This window comes from Salvelinus alpinus, chromosome 31 (assembly GCF_045679555.1).
Source record: "Salvelinus alpinus chromosome 31, SLU_Salpinus.1, whole genome shotgun sequence".
NCBI classification, from domain to species: Eukaryota; Metazoa; Chordata; class Actinopteri; order Salmoniformes; family Salmonidae; genus Salvelinus; species Salvelinus alpinus.
The window spans coordinates 28,108,516-28,123,551 of record NC_092116.1 but is presented as its reverse complement, the minus strand read 5'-3'; the positions used below and the strand labels follow the sequence as shown (position 1 = coordinate 28,123,551).

General features: G+C 44.7%; 1 protein-coding gene across 1 annotated transcript; it reads left to right on the top strand.

The window, feature by feature from the left end:
- Positions 1 to 3,522: 3,522 nt before the first annotated feature.
- Positions 3,523 to 12,776, top strand: LOC139561147 (synaptotagmin-4-like). The gene is made up of 4 exons (XM_071378042.1): positions 3,523 to 3,868; positions 5,442 to 6,403; positions 10,830 to 10,950; positions 11,683 to 12,776. The coding sequence occupies exons 1-4, from the start codon at positions 3,835 to 3,837 to the stop codon at positions 12,018 to 12,020; spliced, it is 1,455 nt and encodes a 484-aa protein (XP_071234143.1). The 5' UTR covers positions 3,523 to 3,834; the 3' UTR covers positions 12,021 to 12,776.
- Positions 12,777 to 15,036: the final 2,260 nt, after the last annotated feature.

Genomic DNA, 15,036 nt, shown 5'->3' with positions numbered 1-15,036 from the left:
ACAGCAGAGGGGTAGGCATCCTGATCAATAAGAATACATCATTTTCCCTTATATCCCAGCATTTGGACCAAAAAGGCAATTTTCTAATGTTGAATTGTAACTTACATGGTGAAAAATAGTCATTGCTTTCATTGTATATCCCACCAGGGGCAAATCTGGTGTTTTTAGATAGAATTCAAGCTATACCAAATCAAATCCAGACAGGAACTATTATTTTAGCAGGTGATCTAAATCACACATTTGTTGAGATTTGACAGATGTAGTAATACAAAAGGCCAATTTAAGGGAGCCTCCAAAGAGGCTGAAACATTTAATCTCTACAAATAATCTACAGGAGATTACACCTGGAGATTACTACTCCCAACTACAAAGGACTATTCCTTTTTTTACTAAATGTATGAAAAGCTTTTCGAGAATTGACTGCATCTTCATTTCCAAAAATGCACTCAACATTTTACTGGATAATAAAATTGATGATGTTTTGTAATCGGATCATTCTCCGGTATTATGCTTAATTACTCCAGTAGAAAATACACTTAGCGACAGAATTTGAAGGACGAACAGAGTGCATCTTTTGGATGCTAAATATGTAAACGGAAAAATTGAAACCTTTACCATTATAAACGTAGACATACTGTGTAGGACAGAGAAAAGCCGACCCTTGGTATAATTTTGGATGCCTCTAGGGCGTACATTAAGGGAATGATAATCTCATAATCTGATATAGAAAGAAAAATGTAAGAAACATTTTAATAAATCACTATCTTAGAAAAAGCCCATTAAAACCTTTACAAGGTAAAGAAGAAAATACCATTTCTGAATTTAAGCAGGAATACAATCTTGTACTTTTGAAGAGAGTTAAAAACTACAGGTTAAACTCAAATAAAACATAACTACTTAATGGCAAATAAACCAGGTAAACATCTCACAGCACTCACAAAACGAATACACGCTAAACCAGTTATTTTAAAAGATAAAGAAACAAATGTGGTAATTAGAAACAACAACGCGATTAATGACAATTTTAAAAGCTTCTATGAAAATGTATATAAATCAGAATTAAACAATACCTTTTTAGACTCAATAACCCTGAAGAAATGATCAGCAGACAAAAAAAGAATCGCTAAAAACAGATCACCCGGAAATAAATATTAGATAGTGTTAAAACATTAGCACGGAGAAAAGCACCAGGAATGGACGGCTTTCCCAGAGAATTCTATTGATGTAACGCTCGTCTTCAGGTGAAAGAGAGGAGGACCAAGGGCAGCGTGGTGAATGGATGGCTTTCCCAGAGAATTCTATTGATGTAACGCTCGTCTTCAGGTGAAAGAGAGGAGGACCAAGGGCAGCGTGGTGAATGGATGGCTTTCCCATAGAATTCTATTGATGTAACGCTCGTCTTCAGGTGAAAGAGAGGAGGACCAAGGGCAGCGTGGTGAACGGGTGGCTTTCCCATAGAATTCTATTGAACTTTTTGGGACAAATTAGCGCCCCTATTTACGCAAATGACAACACATGTCACTCGATTCAGTACTTCCTAGTTCCATGTATAAAACTATTATTTCAGTTATATTAAAACAAAGAAACGCTGGAGTCCCCTGCTGATTATAGACCCCTAAGATTAATAAATTGTGAAAATAAAATAATAACAAAGCTTATAAGCAATAGAATGGCAAAATTCTTACCAGACTTGATATATATCAATCAAATAGGGTTTATTAAAAATAGACACTTACAAACAAATATAAGAACATGTTTCAATTTATTACAATATGAAAAAAAAACTAGATATATATTTATCATTAATGGCTGTTGATGCCGAAAACACTTTTGATCGTCTTAAATGGCCCTTTCTATTAAAATATTATATAAATGTCCTCAAAAATCTAAAAATATACACAAATAATACATTATATGATGAAATTGCTTTAGAAAGGGGCACAAGACAGGCATGTCCCTTTGACCCCTTCCTGTTTGCACTAGCAATTGAACCACTTGCAGAAAGAATTAGACAGGACCCAAACGTAACAGGTATCAGAATTAGCAAACATGAATATAAACTAAATTTTTTGCAGACGATCTCCTAATATACCTGACCAATATTGAAAACTCAACACCCCCTTTGCTAAAAATATTTTCAGAATACACAGGATATCAAATTTAAGTGAAAAATAAATAAAAAATGGCAATAGGGAAATGAAAAATAATAATTCACGAGCTACAGCAATCCTTTAAGTGGACAAAAAAAATATGAAATACTTAGGATCCTTAATGAGTGACTACAAAACAACAAATATGTAAACATAACTTTATTCCTTTACTCAACAATATGAAAGCAGATCTAATTAAATGGAACAATATTCCCATAAATCTTACAGGTAGAATAAACCTCTCCAGAATAGCATGGCTCCCAAAGTTTTTGTATTTATTTTCAGTAATATCTCTTAACCCACCAAAGACATTTAAAAAAAAGTATACTCTGTCCTAACAGACTTTATATGGGCAAAGATGTAGTTTTTGTTAGTGGATACCAGGAGAATGCTACCTCTCCAAATGCATAGTGGTAACTGTAAAGTTTGGTGGAGGAGGAATAATGGTCTGGGGCTGTTTTTCACGGTTCAGGCCCCTTAGTTCCAGTGAAGGGAAATCGTAACTCTACATCATACAATGACATTCTAGACGATTCTGTGCTTCCAACTTTGTAGCAACAGTTTGGGAATGACCCTTCCCTGATTCAGCACGACAATGCCCCTGTGCACAAAGCGAGGTCCATACAGTTTGTCGAGATCAGTGTGGAAGAACTTGACTGGCCTGCACAGAGCCCTGACCTCAACTCAACCCAATCGAACACCTTTGGGATTCATTGGAACGCCAACTGAGAGCCAGGCTTAATTGCCCAACGTCAATGTCCGACCTCGCCAATGCTCTTATGGCTGAATGGAAGCAAGTCCCTGCAGCAATGTTCCAACATCTTTTGGAAAGTGTGGTATAGCAGCAAAGGAGGGACAAACTCCATATTAATGCAAATGGTTTTGGAACGAGATGTTTGATGAGCAGGTGTCCACATACTTTTGGTCATGTAGTGTATAAGCGAGGGAGTCAGTCAGCCAGCCAGCCAGTCAGACAGTCATCCAGTCAGCCAGTCATCCAGTCAGTCAGTCAATCAGTAAGCCACCCAGTCAGTAAGTCAGTCAGCCAGTCAGTCAGTCAGTAAGTCAGTCAGCCAGCCAGCCAGTCAGTAAGTCAGTCAGCCAGCCAGCCAGCCAGCCAGCCAGACAGTCAGTCAGTAAGTCAGCCAGCCAGCCAGACAGTCAGTCAGTAAGTCAGCCAGCCAGACAGTCAGTCAGTAAGCCAGTCATAGAAATTGATGAGCTTGTTGCTTGTTATGCTGTTTCACCGAGGCAGTGATTTCAGCAGCCTCCGTCACAACTGCGTCAGCGGCTGTGAACTCAGCAGGAGGGTGGGGGTGAGGAGGGAGGAGGGGGCGAGGGAGAGAGAGAGGAGGGAGAGGGGTGGTTCATCCTCAGAGATGCTCATAGCGCAAAGAGTAACAACACGAATAGGGTGAGACTCGCGCTGGGAAGAGAACACACAATAGCCTGCCAACCGTTGCCTCGCTGAAAAGAACAGCTGCGCTTGAATTATTAAACCGAAACAAACAGATTAAATCATTTAAGTCACATCATCAAAAAATCTGTCGCTATTCGCTGTCAAGGAGATTTACCTAGAGGACGGATTGGTGGGTAGGGTAGGCTTTTAGAGTGCGAGTGCTGGAATAAACCGAAGCGCGGACCGTTTCAGCACCTTGGACAGAGCACGCGAGCAAGCGGGAACATGGCTCCGATGGTAACGGAAGAAACGCAGTTCGGTAAGTAGCTGGCGGCAGCTGGTGACTTATTTGAGTGTGGTTGGGAAAACTCGGAAAGCCTCTGTTCTTTTGGTCAGTAATATTCACTATGTCTCCCAAATGGCACCTTAGACATTATATAGTGCTCTCCGTTTGACCAAACTAGCTCTGGTCAACAGGGAATAGGGTGCCAATGGGGACGTTGCTATAGAGTCTCGTAACCCACCAGTCGGTGTCTCCATCTGTTTCTACACCCGCTGCACTGTGACGTGGGCTCCGAGCACACCTTATTGATGTGTTTAATTGATTTATCCGTTAGTTATTCAGGAGATCGTATTGAGAATATCATGTTACGGATTTACAAGAATACATATGAGAAACAAAAACCGAATAAAAATCACCAGTTAGATTACCTCTTGAGTATTTTACTAGCTAATAGTAACTATCACGTATCATTGTACCGCAGTAGGCTATGTAGCAATATGTTAAAGTAAAGCGTTATGTCCGGGGTTCATTATCCCAGCTGTAAAGATATGGTACATTCCTGCTGAAAGACTGCTGCATGCCTTGACGTGACACACACTCTCAGAGCCTATAGTTGTGTGTGTGTGTGTGTGTGTGTGTGTGTGTGTGTGTGTGTGTGTGTGTGTGTGTGTGTGTGTGTGTGTGTGTGTGTGTGTGTGTGTGTGTGTGTGTGTGGAGCTGAAAGACAGGGGTGAGGCACTGGGGTTGCCTTCCCTGTTTCTGTTCTGACACAAATATAAGAACCTTTATGTGTTTTGTGTTGCTAACTAACAAAACAGACCCCAATCTCTCAACTGATTGGCCCGTTGAGATGAATGATAGTTAATGAATAATCATCAACTATTAATAAATCAATAAGCTACTTCATAATTTTGTCTCAAATCTCTGTAACATATCAACATGCCAAGTTATGTCAAAAGGCAATTTTTCTGTTCACACTGTATGACCCGACCCTTGATTATTCAGTTATGTCATGTCATGTCATGTAGGAGTCCCAGATTGTGCAGACTCCACCCCAAATGGCACCCTATTCCATATATAGTGTACTGTACTACTTTTGACCAGCGCCCATAGGACACTATCTAGGGAATAGGATACCATTTGGGACACAGACCCAGATTGTGCTGTTGTCATGCCGTCTCTGACTCAGACAGTGCGTCAGTCAGTCAGTCAGGCAGCCTGTTAGTTATGGTAATAAGCAGTGGGTTTCTGATTCAGCTTGTCAATACATTCATCTACAGATGTAGTTAGACAGAGGAAACGTACGCATATTCAACATACACACACACACACACACACACACACACACACACACACACACACACACACACACACACACACACACACACACACACACACACACACACACACACACAGGCAATAGATCCACAGGAGGGAGGGGCGGTTAACAAAAGTCTCTCTCTCTCTCTCTCTCTCTCTCTCTCTCTCTCTCTCTCTCTCTCTCTCTCTCTCTCTCTCTCTCTCTCTCTCTCTCTCTCTCTCTCTCTCTCTCTCTCTCTCTCTCTCTCTCTCTCTCTCTCTCTCTCTCTCTCTCTCTCTCTCTCTCTAGTGGAGGTGCCAGTGAGTGTTGCAGTGGTGAGTGTGTTTGGCCTCGTCTCCTGCGTCTCCCTCTTCGCCTGGATCTGCTGCCAGCGTAAAAACACCAAGCCACAGACGACACCACCCTACAAGTTCGTGCACATGCTCAAAGGCGTCGACATCTACCCCGAGAGTCTTAGCGCCAAGAAGAAGTTTGCTGCCACCGCCAATGAAAGCAAGACCGACGTGAACGGAAACTGCAACGCCAACAGCAACAACGTTAAACAACAAAGACAACAGCAAGCGGCCTCCAGCCCAGCAGGGGGCAGAACGCCCCTTCACCTGGACCTGGAGAAACAACGTGACCTGAATGGCAACTTCACCTCCACCACCAAACCTCCACACTCCAACCCCCAGACCCACGCCAAGGTCCGCAGCTCCCCAGATCTGGACATTCCTTCCCCCCACCCAGGGTTCACCCAGCCTGGGGTTCCCTCCCCCACAACCATTACCACCGCCAATAGCCTCTCCGGCCAGACCCCAATCCCCACCCAGGGTGCCGCTGACCAAGACAAACCCCAGGACGGAGGCCCTGACGTGGGCCTCGGGACCCTTCACTTCTCCCTGGAATACAACTCAGAGAAGAAGGCCTTCGTGGTTCACATCAAGGAGGCCCACGGGCTGACCCCGACCGACGAGCAGTCCCTGACCTCTGACCCCTACATTAAGCTGACCCTGCTGCCGGAGAAGAAGCACCGGGTCAAGACTCGCGTTCTGAGGAAGACTCTGGACCCGGCGTTTGACGAGACCTTCAGTTTCTACGGGATCCCATTGGTCCGTGTGCAGGAGCTGTCCCTCCACTTCATGGTGCTCAGCTTCGATAGGTTCTCCCGTGATGAGGTCATTGGCGAGACTCTCGTCCCATTGGCCGAGATCAACCTGGCGGAGGGGCGTGTCCTCATGAGCCGTGAGATCATAAAGAGGAATGTCAGGGTAAGAGAGAGGGGTTCTTCCATCAGCGTCTAATACAAGTTCTGCTTGGCATAATTACCATCAGCGTCTAATACAAGTTCTGCTTGGCATAATTACCATCAGCATCTAATACAAGTTCTGCTTGGCATAATTACCATCAGCGTCTAATACAAGTTCTGCTTGGCATAATTACCATCAGCGTCTAATACAAGTTCTGCTTGGCATAATTACCATCAGCGTCTAATACAAGTTCTGCTTGGCATAATTACCATCAGCGTCTAATACAAGTTCTGCTTGGCATAATTACCATCAGCGTCTAATACAAGTTCTGCTTGGCATAATTACCATTATCATAATATGAATGAAGTCCTCGGGGTAGTGAGGGTTTCTACCTGATTTAACAATACAGCCTCCAGGTGGCTAATAACACACAGTACTAATGGAAAAACACAGGTAGAATCGCAGCTCATGGCACCTTATTCCCTATTCTAATACCCTATTCCCTATAGCGCACTTCTTTTGACCAGGGCCTATACGGTTCTGGTCAAAATGAGTCCACTATATAGGGAATAGGGTGGCATTTTTGGAACTAACCACAGTCATTTAGTTGTATCAGATAGCTGATTTCTCACTCTACCAGCCATTGTATCTTTAGAATCTCTAGATCATTCTAGAACAGATCATTCTAAAAACAGATCATTCTAGAACAGATCATTCTAAAACACATCATTCTAGAACATATCATTCTAGAACAGATCATTCCAGAACAGATCATTCTAGAACAGATCATTCTAGAACAGATCATTTCAGAACAGATCATTTCAGAACAGATCATTCCAGAACAGATCATTCTAGAACATATCATTCTAGAACAGATCATTCCAGAACAGATCATTCCAGAACAGATCATTCTAGAACAGATCATTCTAGAACAGATCATTCCAGAACAGATCATTCTAGAACAGATCATTCTAGAACAGATCATTCTAGAACAGATCATTCCAGAACAGATCATTCCAGAACAGATCATTCCAAAACACATCATTCTAGAACAGATCATTCTAGAACATATCATTCTAGAACAGATCATTCCAGAACAGATCATTCCAGAAATGATCATTCTAGAACAGATCATTCTAGAACAGATCATTCTAGATGTGATAGTGATATTCCATCCTCTGTGTAGTGCTGTCATTGGCTGAGGAGGTCTAGGACAGGAGTACTATGGCTGAGAGTTGTAGGCTCTGTTCTACTATATTCTATTATATTGTATTGTACACACATGTTATCTGTACATTGGTGAAAGTAGTAGTAGTAGGAGAGAGAGAGAGAGTAAAAGAGAGATTGTAAAAGAGAGAGTGTAAAAGAGAGAGTGTAAATGAGAGAGTGTAAATGAGAGAGTGTAAATGAGAGAGTGTAAAAGAGAGAGAGAGTGTAAAATAGAGAGTGTAAAAGAGAGAGAGAGTGTAAAATAGAGAGTGTAAAAGAGAGAGTGTAAAAGAGAGATTGTAAAAGAGAGAGTGTAAAAGAGAGAGTGTAAATGAGAGAGTGTAAATGAGAGAGTGTAAATGAGAGAGTGTAAAAGAGAGAGAGAGTGTAAAATAGAGAGTGTAAAAGAGAGAGAGAGTGTAAAATAGAGAGTGTAAAAGAGAGAGTGTAAAAGAGAGAGTGTAAATGAGAGAGTGTAAAAGAGAGAGTGTAAATGAGAGAGTGTAAAAGAGAGAGTGTAAATGAGAGAGTGTAAAAGAGAGAGAGAGTGTAAAAGAGAGAGTGTAAAAGAGAGAGTGTAAAAGAGAGAGTGTAAATGAGAAAATGTAAAAGAGAAAGTGTAAATGAGAAAATGTAAAAGAGAGAGAAAGTCTAAAAGAGAAAATGTAAAAGAGAAAATGTAAAAGAAAAAGTGTAAATGAGAAAATGTAAAAGAGAAAGTGTAAATGAAAAAGTGAGTGTAAAAGAGAGAGAAAGTGTAAAAGAGAAAGTGTAAAAGAGAGAGTGTAAAAGAGAGAGTAAGTGTAAAAGAGAGAGTAAGTGTAAAAGAGAGAGTGTAAAAGAGAGAGAGTGTAAAAGAGAGAGTGTAAAAGAGAGAGTGAGTGTAAAAGAGAGAGTGTAAAAGAGAGAGTGTAAGAGAGATAGTGTAAAGGAGAGAGTGTAAAAGAGAGAGTGAGTGTAAAAGAGAGAGTGTAAAAGAGAGAGTGTAAAAGAGAGAGTGAGTGTAAAAGAGAGAGTGTAAAAGAGAGAGTAAGTGTAAAAGAGAGAGTGTGAAAGAGAGAGTGTAAAAGAGAGAGTAAGTGTAAAAGAGAGAGTGTAAATGAGAGAGTGTAAAAGAGAGAGAGAGTGTAAAAGAGAGAGTGTAAAAGAGAGAGTGAGTGTAAAAGAGAGAGTGTAAAAGAGAGAGAGTAAAAGAGAGAGTGAGTGTAAAAGAGAGAGTGTAAGAGAGAGAGAGTGTAAAAGAGAGAGTGTAAGAGAGAGAGAGTAAAAGAGAGAGTGAGTGTAAAAGAGAGAGTGTAAAAGAGAGAGTGTAAAAGAGAGAGTGAGTGTAAAAGACAGAGTGTAAAATAGAGAGAGTGAGCTGTGTCTGTCTCTGTGTAGTATTGTGCACCAGGCTTCTAGACTCTTCTATGTCTCTGGTGAACTTGGCTCCTCCTGCTGCTGCTCCTCTGAGAACAGAGACAGGACGAAAGGGTTTGTATGTAGTGATGACGTCTTGTTTCTCAGTTGTATGTTCTCTCTCATGTCTCACGTGAACAAACGACAGATAGAGATAGATGGATAGATAGACAGATACAAACTCACTCATGAAAATGTAATACTAGGTACTGAGAAACAGACCGTTGCCTATAATACTCTCCACGGTCCTACTTCTATGTAGATGTTAGAGGAGAGAACAAAAAGCTGTGGCTCTATAAGTGTTGTGATTAGAGAAGCGGGGCTTGTATGGAACACATGTCTGTAGTACTGAGGATCTGTAATGTTAATGTGGGTGTGGGACACAGAGGGGGAGGAGGGAGGAAGAGAGGAGAGAGAGAGAGAGAGAGAGAGAGAGAGAGAGAGAGAGAGAGAGAGAGAGAGAGAGAGAGAGAGAGAGAGAGAGAGAGAGAGAGCGAAGGAGAGCGAAGGAGAGAGAGAGGAGAGAGGAGAGAGAAGGAGAGAGAGAGAGAGCGAGAGAGAGAGAGAGAGAGAGAGAGAGAGAGAGAGAGAGAGAGAGAGAGAGAGAGAGAGAGAGAGAGAGAGAGAGAGAGAGAGAGAGAGAGAGAGAGAGAGAGAGAGAGAGAGAGAGAGAGAGAGAGACAGAGAGAGAGACAGAGAGAGACAGAGAGAGACAGAGAGACTGTGGACTGTTCTACTCTGTGGACTGTTCTACACTGTGGACTGTTCTACACTGTGGACTGTTCTACTCTGTGGACTGTTCTACTCTGTGGACTGTTCTACTCTGTGGACTGTTCTACACTGTGTGGACTGTTCTAGTCTGTGGACTGTTCTACTCTGTGGACTGTTCTACACTGTGGACTGTTCTAGTCTGTGGACTGTTCTACTCTGTGGACTGTTCTACTCTGTGGACTGTTCTACTCTGTGGACTGTTCTACTCTGTGGACTGTTCTACACTGTGGACTGTTCTACTCTGTGGACTGTTCTACTCTGTGGACTGTTCTACTCTGTGGACTGTTCTACACTGTGGACTGTTCTACTCTGTGGGTTGAGGGTGTGGCAGGAGCAGCCCTCTCTCTCTCTTCTCTCTCTCTGACTGGAGGCCCGCTGGGGATTCGTCACACAGCAGAGGAGCCAGGAAATGGCTGTGTGTAAGTGCGTGGTCATTCTAGAAAATGAATTCATCTAATCTCTGGCTAAGACAACGCACAGAGCCAGTTGCAGTACATGGATCTGATACAGCTGAGTCTATGTGTTGACGCACATACAGTATATAGATATCTGTAAAATGTCAGGTCTTTGAATTTATCATTTTATTAATTCTACATCTTTCCCCCTCCCTCCATCTCTCCTCTCTCCCCCTCTCCTCCTCCTCCTCCTCCCTCACCCCCGTCTACCCCTCTCTCCTCTCTTTCCCTCTCTCCCTCCTCCCTCCTTCAACTCCCGTCTACCCCTCTCTCCTCTCTTTCTGTCTCTCCCTCCTCCCTCCTCCCTCCCTCAACCCCCGTCTACCCCTCTCTCCTCTGTCTCTCCCTCCTCCCTCCCTCACCCCCGTCTACCCCTTTCTCCTCTCTTTCTGTCTCTCCCTCCTCCCTCCCTCACCCCCTCTACCCCTCTCTCCTCCCTTTATGTCTCTCCCTCCTCCCTCCTCCCTCCCTCAACCCCCTCTACCCCTCTCTCCTCCCTTTATGTCTCTCCCTCCTCCCTCCCTCACCCCCGTCTACCTCTCTCTCCTCTCTCTCCCTCCTCCCTCCCTCACCCCCTCTCTGTCTCTCCCTCCTCTCTCCATGTCTGTGTATAGAGGGGTGCTGGTCGAGGTGAGTTGCTGTTGTCTCTGTGTTACCAGTCCACCACCAGTACTCTAACAGTGGTGGTGTTGAAGGCTCGCCACCTGCCCAAGACCGATAACCACACAACCTCAGGTAACACACACACACACACAAACACACACACACACACACACACACACACACACACACACACACACACACACACACACACACACACACACACACACACACACACACACACACACACACACACACACACACACACACACACACACACACACACACACTATTATTCTGTCAGATATGACTCATACAGACTTATATGATGAATGGTACCATGTTTCCTACATAGTGCCCTATGGGTCCGGGTCAAAGCTAGTACACTAGAGAGTAGGATATCACTTGGGTCAGACATACAACTCTTCATACAGGTCGTAATGACACAAGATGGAGCTAATTTGATCTCCTTGTAATATACAACCATTTTAGAAGCACAGAGTTTTATCCGGTCCATACCACACACACACACACAGAGACACACACACACACACACACACACACACACACACACACACACACACACACACACACACACACACACACACACACACACACACACACACACACACACACACACACACACACACACACACACACACACACACACACACACTCTCTGTCATCTTCTCTGTATTGATCTCTCTATTGATCCTTGGCTGGAATAATGTGCTATTAATTCTATTCTCTCTCTCTCTCCCTCCCTCCCTCCCCCCTCCCGCCCTCCATCCCCCCTCCACCCATCCCTCCCCCCTCCCGCCCTCCCTCCCTCCCTCCCTGCCTCCCTCCCTCCCTCCCTCCCTCCAGAGCCGTATGTGAAAGTCAACCTGTTCCAAGGGAAGAAGCGTGTTAGTAAGAAGAAGAGCCATGTAAAGAAGTGTTCCCCCAACCCTGTGTTCAACCAGCTGTTTGTGTTTGACGTGTCCTCCCAGGAGAGGCTGAGGGAGACCAGCGTGGAGCTCCTCCTAATGGACTCTGAGTCTCCACCAACCAGGAGGGGGGACTCCACCCGCTCCCCCAACCCCGTCCTGGGGCGCCTGGTCCTGGGTAACGCCGCCTCTGGCACCCCTGGAGAGCACTGGAGGGAGATCTGCGACCATCCGCGCCGGCAGATCGCCAAGTGGCACGCCCTGTCCGAGGACTAGGGTTTTAGGGTTGTGATGGCGTAAGGGCATTGCCTAGAAACCAGGCGTTGCCTAGAAACGGCAGGTTAACCAACCAACGCCCAAGGAACTGTTGCTAAGTGAAAGGGGGTATGGGTTTGGGAGGGGGGGGGGGTCATTCTAAGTGATGTCATTAATCAGTCAGTCATTCAGTCAATTTATCGATCGTTGAAGTCATTAGGGTTTGGTGACCGAGGAACCCGATCGCCCGTCTACGATTCCAAAACCCCCGGTAATGAAATTCTATCTCCATGGCAACAACAACCGATCATCACGGGCAACTGTGTGCAGTGCAGAACGCCCCAGTAACTGTCGCTAACGCTCTTCTTCTGCTATTGTTACTATAAATATTACTCCAAAATAACTAAACCTGTTAATATTACTACTGCTGTATAAAGACGTGAATTTTCAACCCTTTATTTTCTAAAGATGCTATCTATTATTTATCAAATGTTTTATTTATTTATTTGTTGGTTTTTGTACTCTTCTGGTTGAGTTCCTGACTATGTTTTGTAAGTAAAAGTGGTATTTCATATCATTGCATCAGAGGGGCGAGAAAATCCTAAATGAGGTGACAAGAACGAAGCTTGGAGTGCATTAAGGACAATGTGCGTGTGCACGTGTGTGTGCGTTTAGGTCGGAGGGGATGAGAGGCAGTGTGTATTCTGTCTTCTTTACTGTGAGCACAAAGTCAGCAGGAAATGTACCTTACTATAAAACATGTTCCGAGAAAACCGCCTCAAACGTCTGTGTGTGTTTTATTTCAACGCTTCACACACATCTCCTTCAAATAAACACAGGTTTTAACGTCCCGTACACAAATCATACACCCTGAACTTCAGTTCCTAGTGTGCCTGAGCAGAATAATCCAAAGTTTTAGAATCTGATGAACGTTCTGAAATCTAATGAATGTTCCAGAATCCACTGAACGTTCTATAGAATCTAATCAAGATTCCCTTACATTCCACTGGCCTGTCCTCAGAACATCTTGGAGTTGTTCATCGCTCCCTCCCTCCGTCTCTGAGAGGATGATGTAATCAGTCAGATGAGAGCTACTCTCAGATGATGTCATGGCACTGTATAATGTGACATCAGCTAAGTGCACAGCGGTGGAGTTGGCACAGCTCCCATAATTGTTCTCTTCCAGCCTTCAGGGGGTGCTGCCACACACTCAACACCCCTCCTTTCCATGGCTATTCTCTCTCTCTCTCTCTCTCTCTCTTCAATGGTCTTACCCTGTGTTAAATCCTCAGTGTGTGTTCTGTCTTGGTTCCTCTAACACTATTATGTTATCCCCATCATCTCTTCTCTCTCCTTTTGCTCCCTTCTCTCTCCCTCTTTCTCTCTTTCTCCATATCACTCTCACCCCCCCCCTCTCTCTCTCTCTCTCTCTCTCTCTCCCTCTTTCTCTCTTTCTTCCTATCACTCTCACCCCCCCCCCCCCTCTCTCTGTTCCAGAGTCACACACAGCACGGAGACAGAGTTCACCTCTGTAAGCCAATGTATTATTTAGCTTCTTCAGAGTTGAGCTGCACCCCATTGCACTCCACTGCGCGCACACACACACACACACACACACACACACACACACACACACACACACACACACACACACACACACACACACACACACACACACACACACACACACACACACACACACACACACACACACAGTAACATGTCTGTGAGAAAGGTCATGTCAACCCATGATCAAAGAGAGAGTGAGAGATGGAGCGATGAGGAGAGAGAGAGAGAGAGTGAAAGTGTGTGAGTGACACAGACAGCTTTAGTGTTAGAACTGAGTGCAGAATTGGTGTGTGTGTGTGTGTGTGTGTGTGTGTGTGTGTGTGTGTGTGTGTGTGTGTGTGTGTGTGTGTGTGTGTGTGTGTGTGTGTGTGTGTGTGTGTGCATTGTTTTAAGGTGCCCAGCCTCTTGCTTTATAGGGCTGAAACACCAGGCTGAAAAAACAATGCAGAAGCGGCTGGGGAAATGTAATTTAGACGGGGTAGTAATTCTTCACAGGCCTTACCCTCTCTGTCTGTCTGTCTGTCTGTCTCTCTCCATACACAAGGCCATAAAGAGACTGGGAGATTTGTCTCGACGACTCATAGCATCTGTACTGTCTCTACAACACTATAGTGAGCAGTGAAGAGATGGAGGGAGGAAAGGAGAGATGGAGGGAGGAAAGGAGAGATGGAGGGAGGAAAGGAGAGATGGAGGGATGAGAAGAGAGATGGAGGGAGGAAAGGAGAGATGGAGGGAGGAAAGGAGAGATGGAGGGAGGAAAGGAGAGATGGAGGGAGGAAAGGAGAGATGGAGGGAGGAAAGGAGAGATGGAGGGAGGAAAGGAGAGATGGAGGGAGGAAAGGAGAGATGGAGGGAGGAGAGAGAGAGAGGAAAGGAGAGATGGAGGGATGAGAAGAGAGATGGAGGGATGAGAAGAGAGATGGAGGGAGGGAGGAAAGGAGAGATGGAGGGAGGAAAGGAGAGATGGAGGGAGGAAAGGAGAGATGGAGGGAGGAAAGGAGAGATGGAGGGAGGAAAGGAGAGATGGAGGGAGGAAAGGAGAGATGGAGGGAGGAAAGGAGAGATGGAGGGAGGAAAGGAGAGATGGAGGGAGGAAAGGAGAGATGGAGGGAGGAAAGGAGAGATGGAGGGATGAGAAGGAGAGATGGAGGGAGGAGAAGGAGAGATGGAGGGAGGAAAGGAGAGATGGAGGGAGGAAAGGAGAGATGGAGGGAGGAAAGGAGAGATGGAGGGAGGAAAGGAGAGATGGAGGGAGGAAAGGAGAGATGGAGGGAGGAAAGGAGAGATGGAGGGAGGAAAGGAGAGATGGAGGGAGGAAAGGAGAGATGGAGGGAGGAAAGGAGAGATGGAGGGAGGAAAGGAGAGATGGAGGGATGAGAAGAGAGATACACTTAGAAAAAAGGGTTCCAAAAGGGTTCTTTGTGGAGGGATAGGGTTCTAGCAAGAACTGTTTTGATCTGAAGAACCC

Excerpts from the sequence above, each read along its gene's own strand:
- LOC139561147 (XM_071378042.1), top strand. The coding sequence starts at position 3,835 with ATGGCTCCGATGGTAACGGAAGAAACGCAGTTCG. Across the intron at positions 3,869-5,441 it reads AACGGAAGAAACGCAGTTCG|TGGAGGTGCCAGTGAGTGTT; the intron begins GTAAGTAGCTGG and ends CTCTCTCTCTAG. Across the intron at positions 6,404-10,829 it reads TCATAAAGAGGAATGTCAGG|AGGGGTGCTGGTCGAGGTGA; the intron begins GTAAGAGAGAGG and ends GTCTGTGTATAG.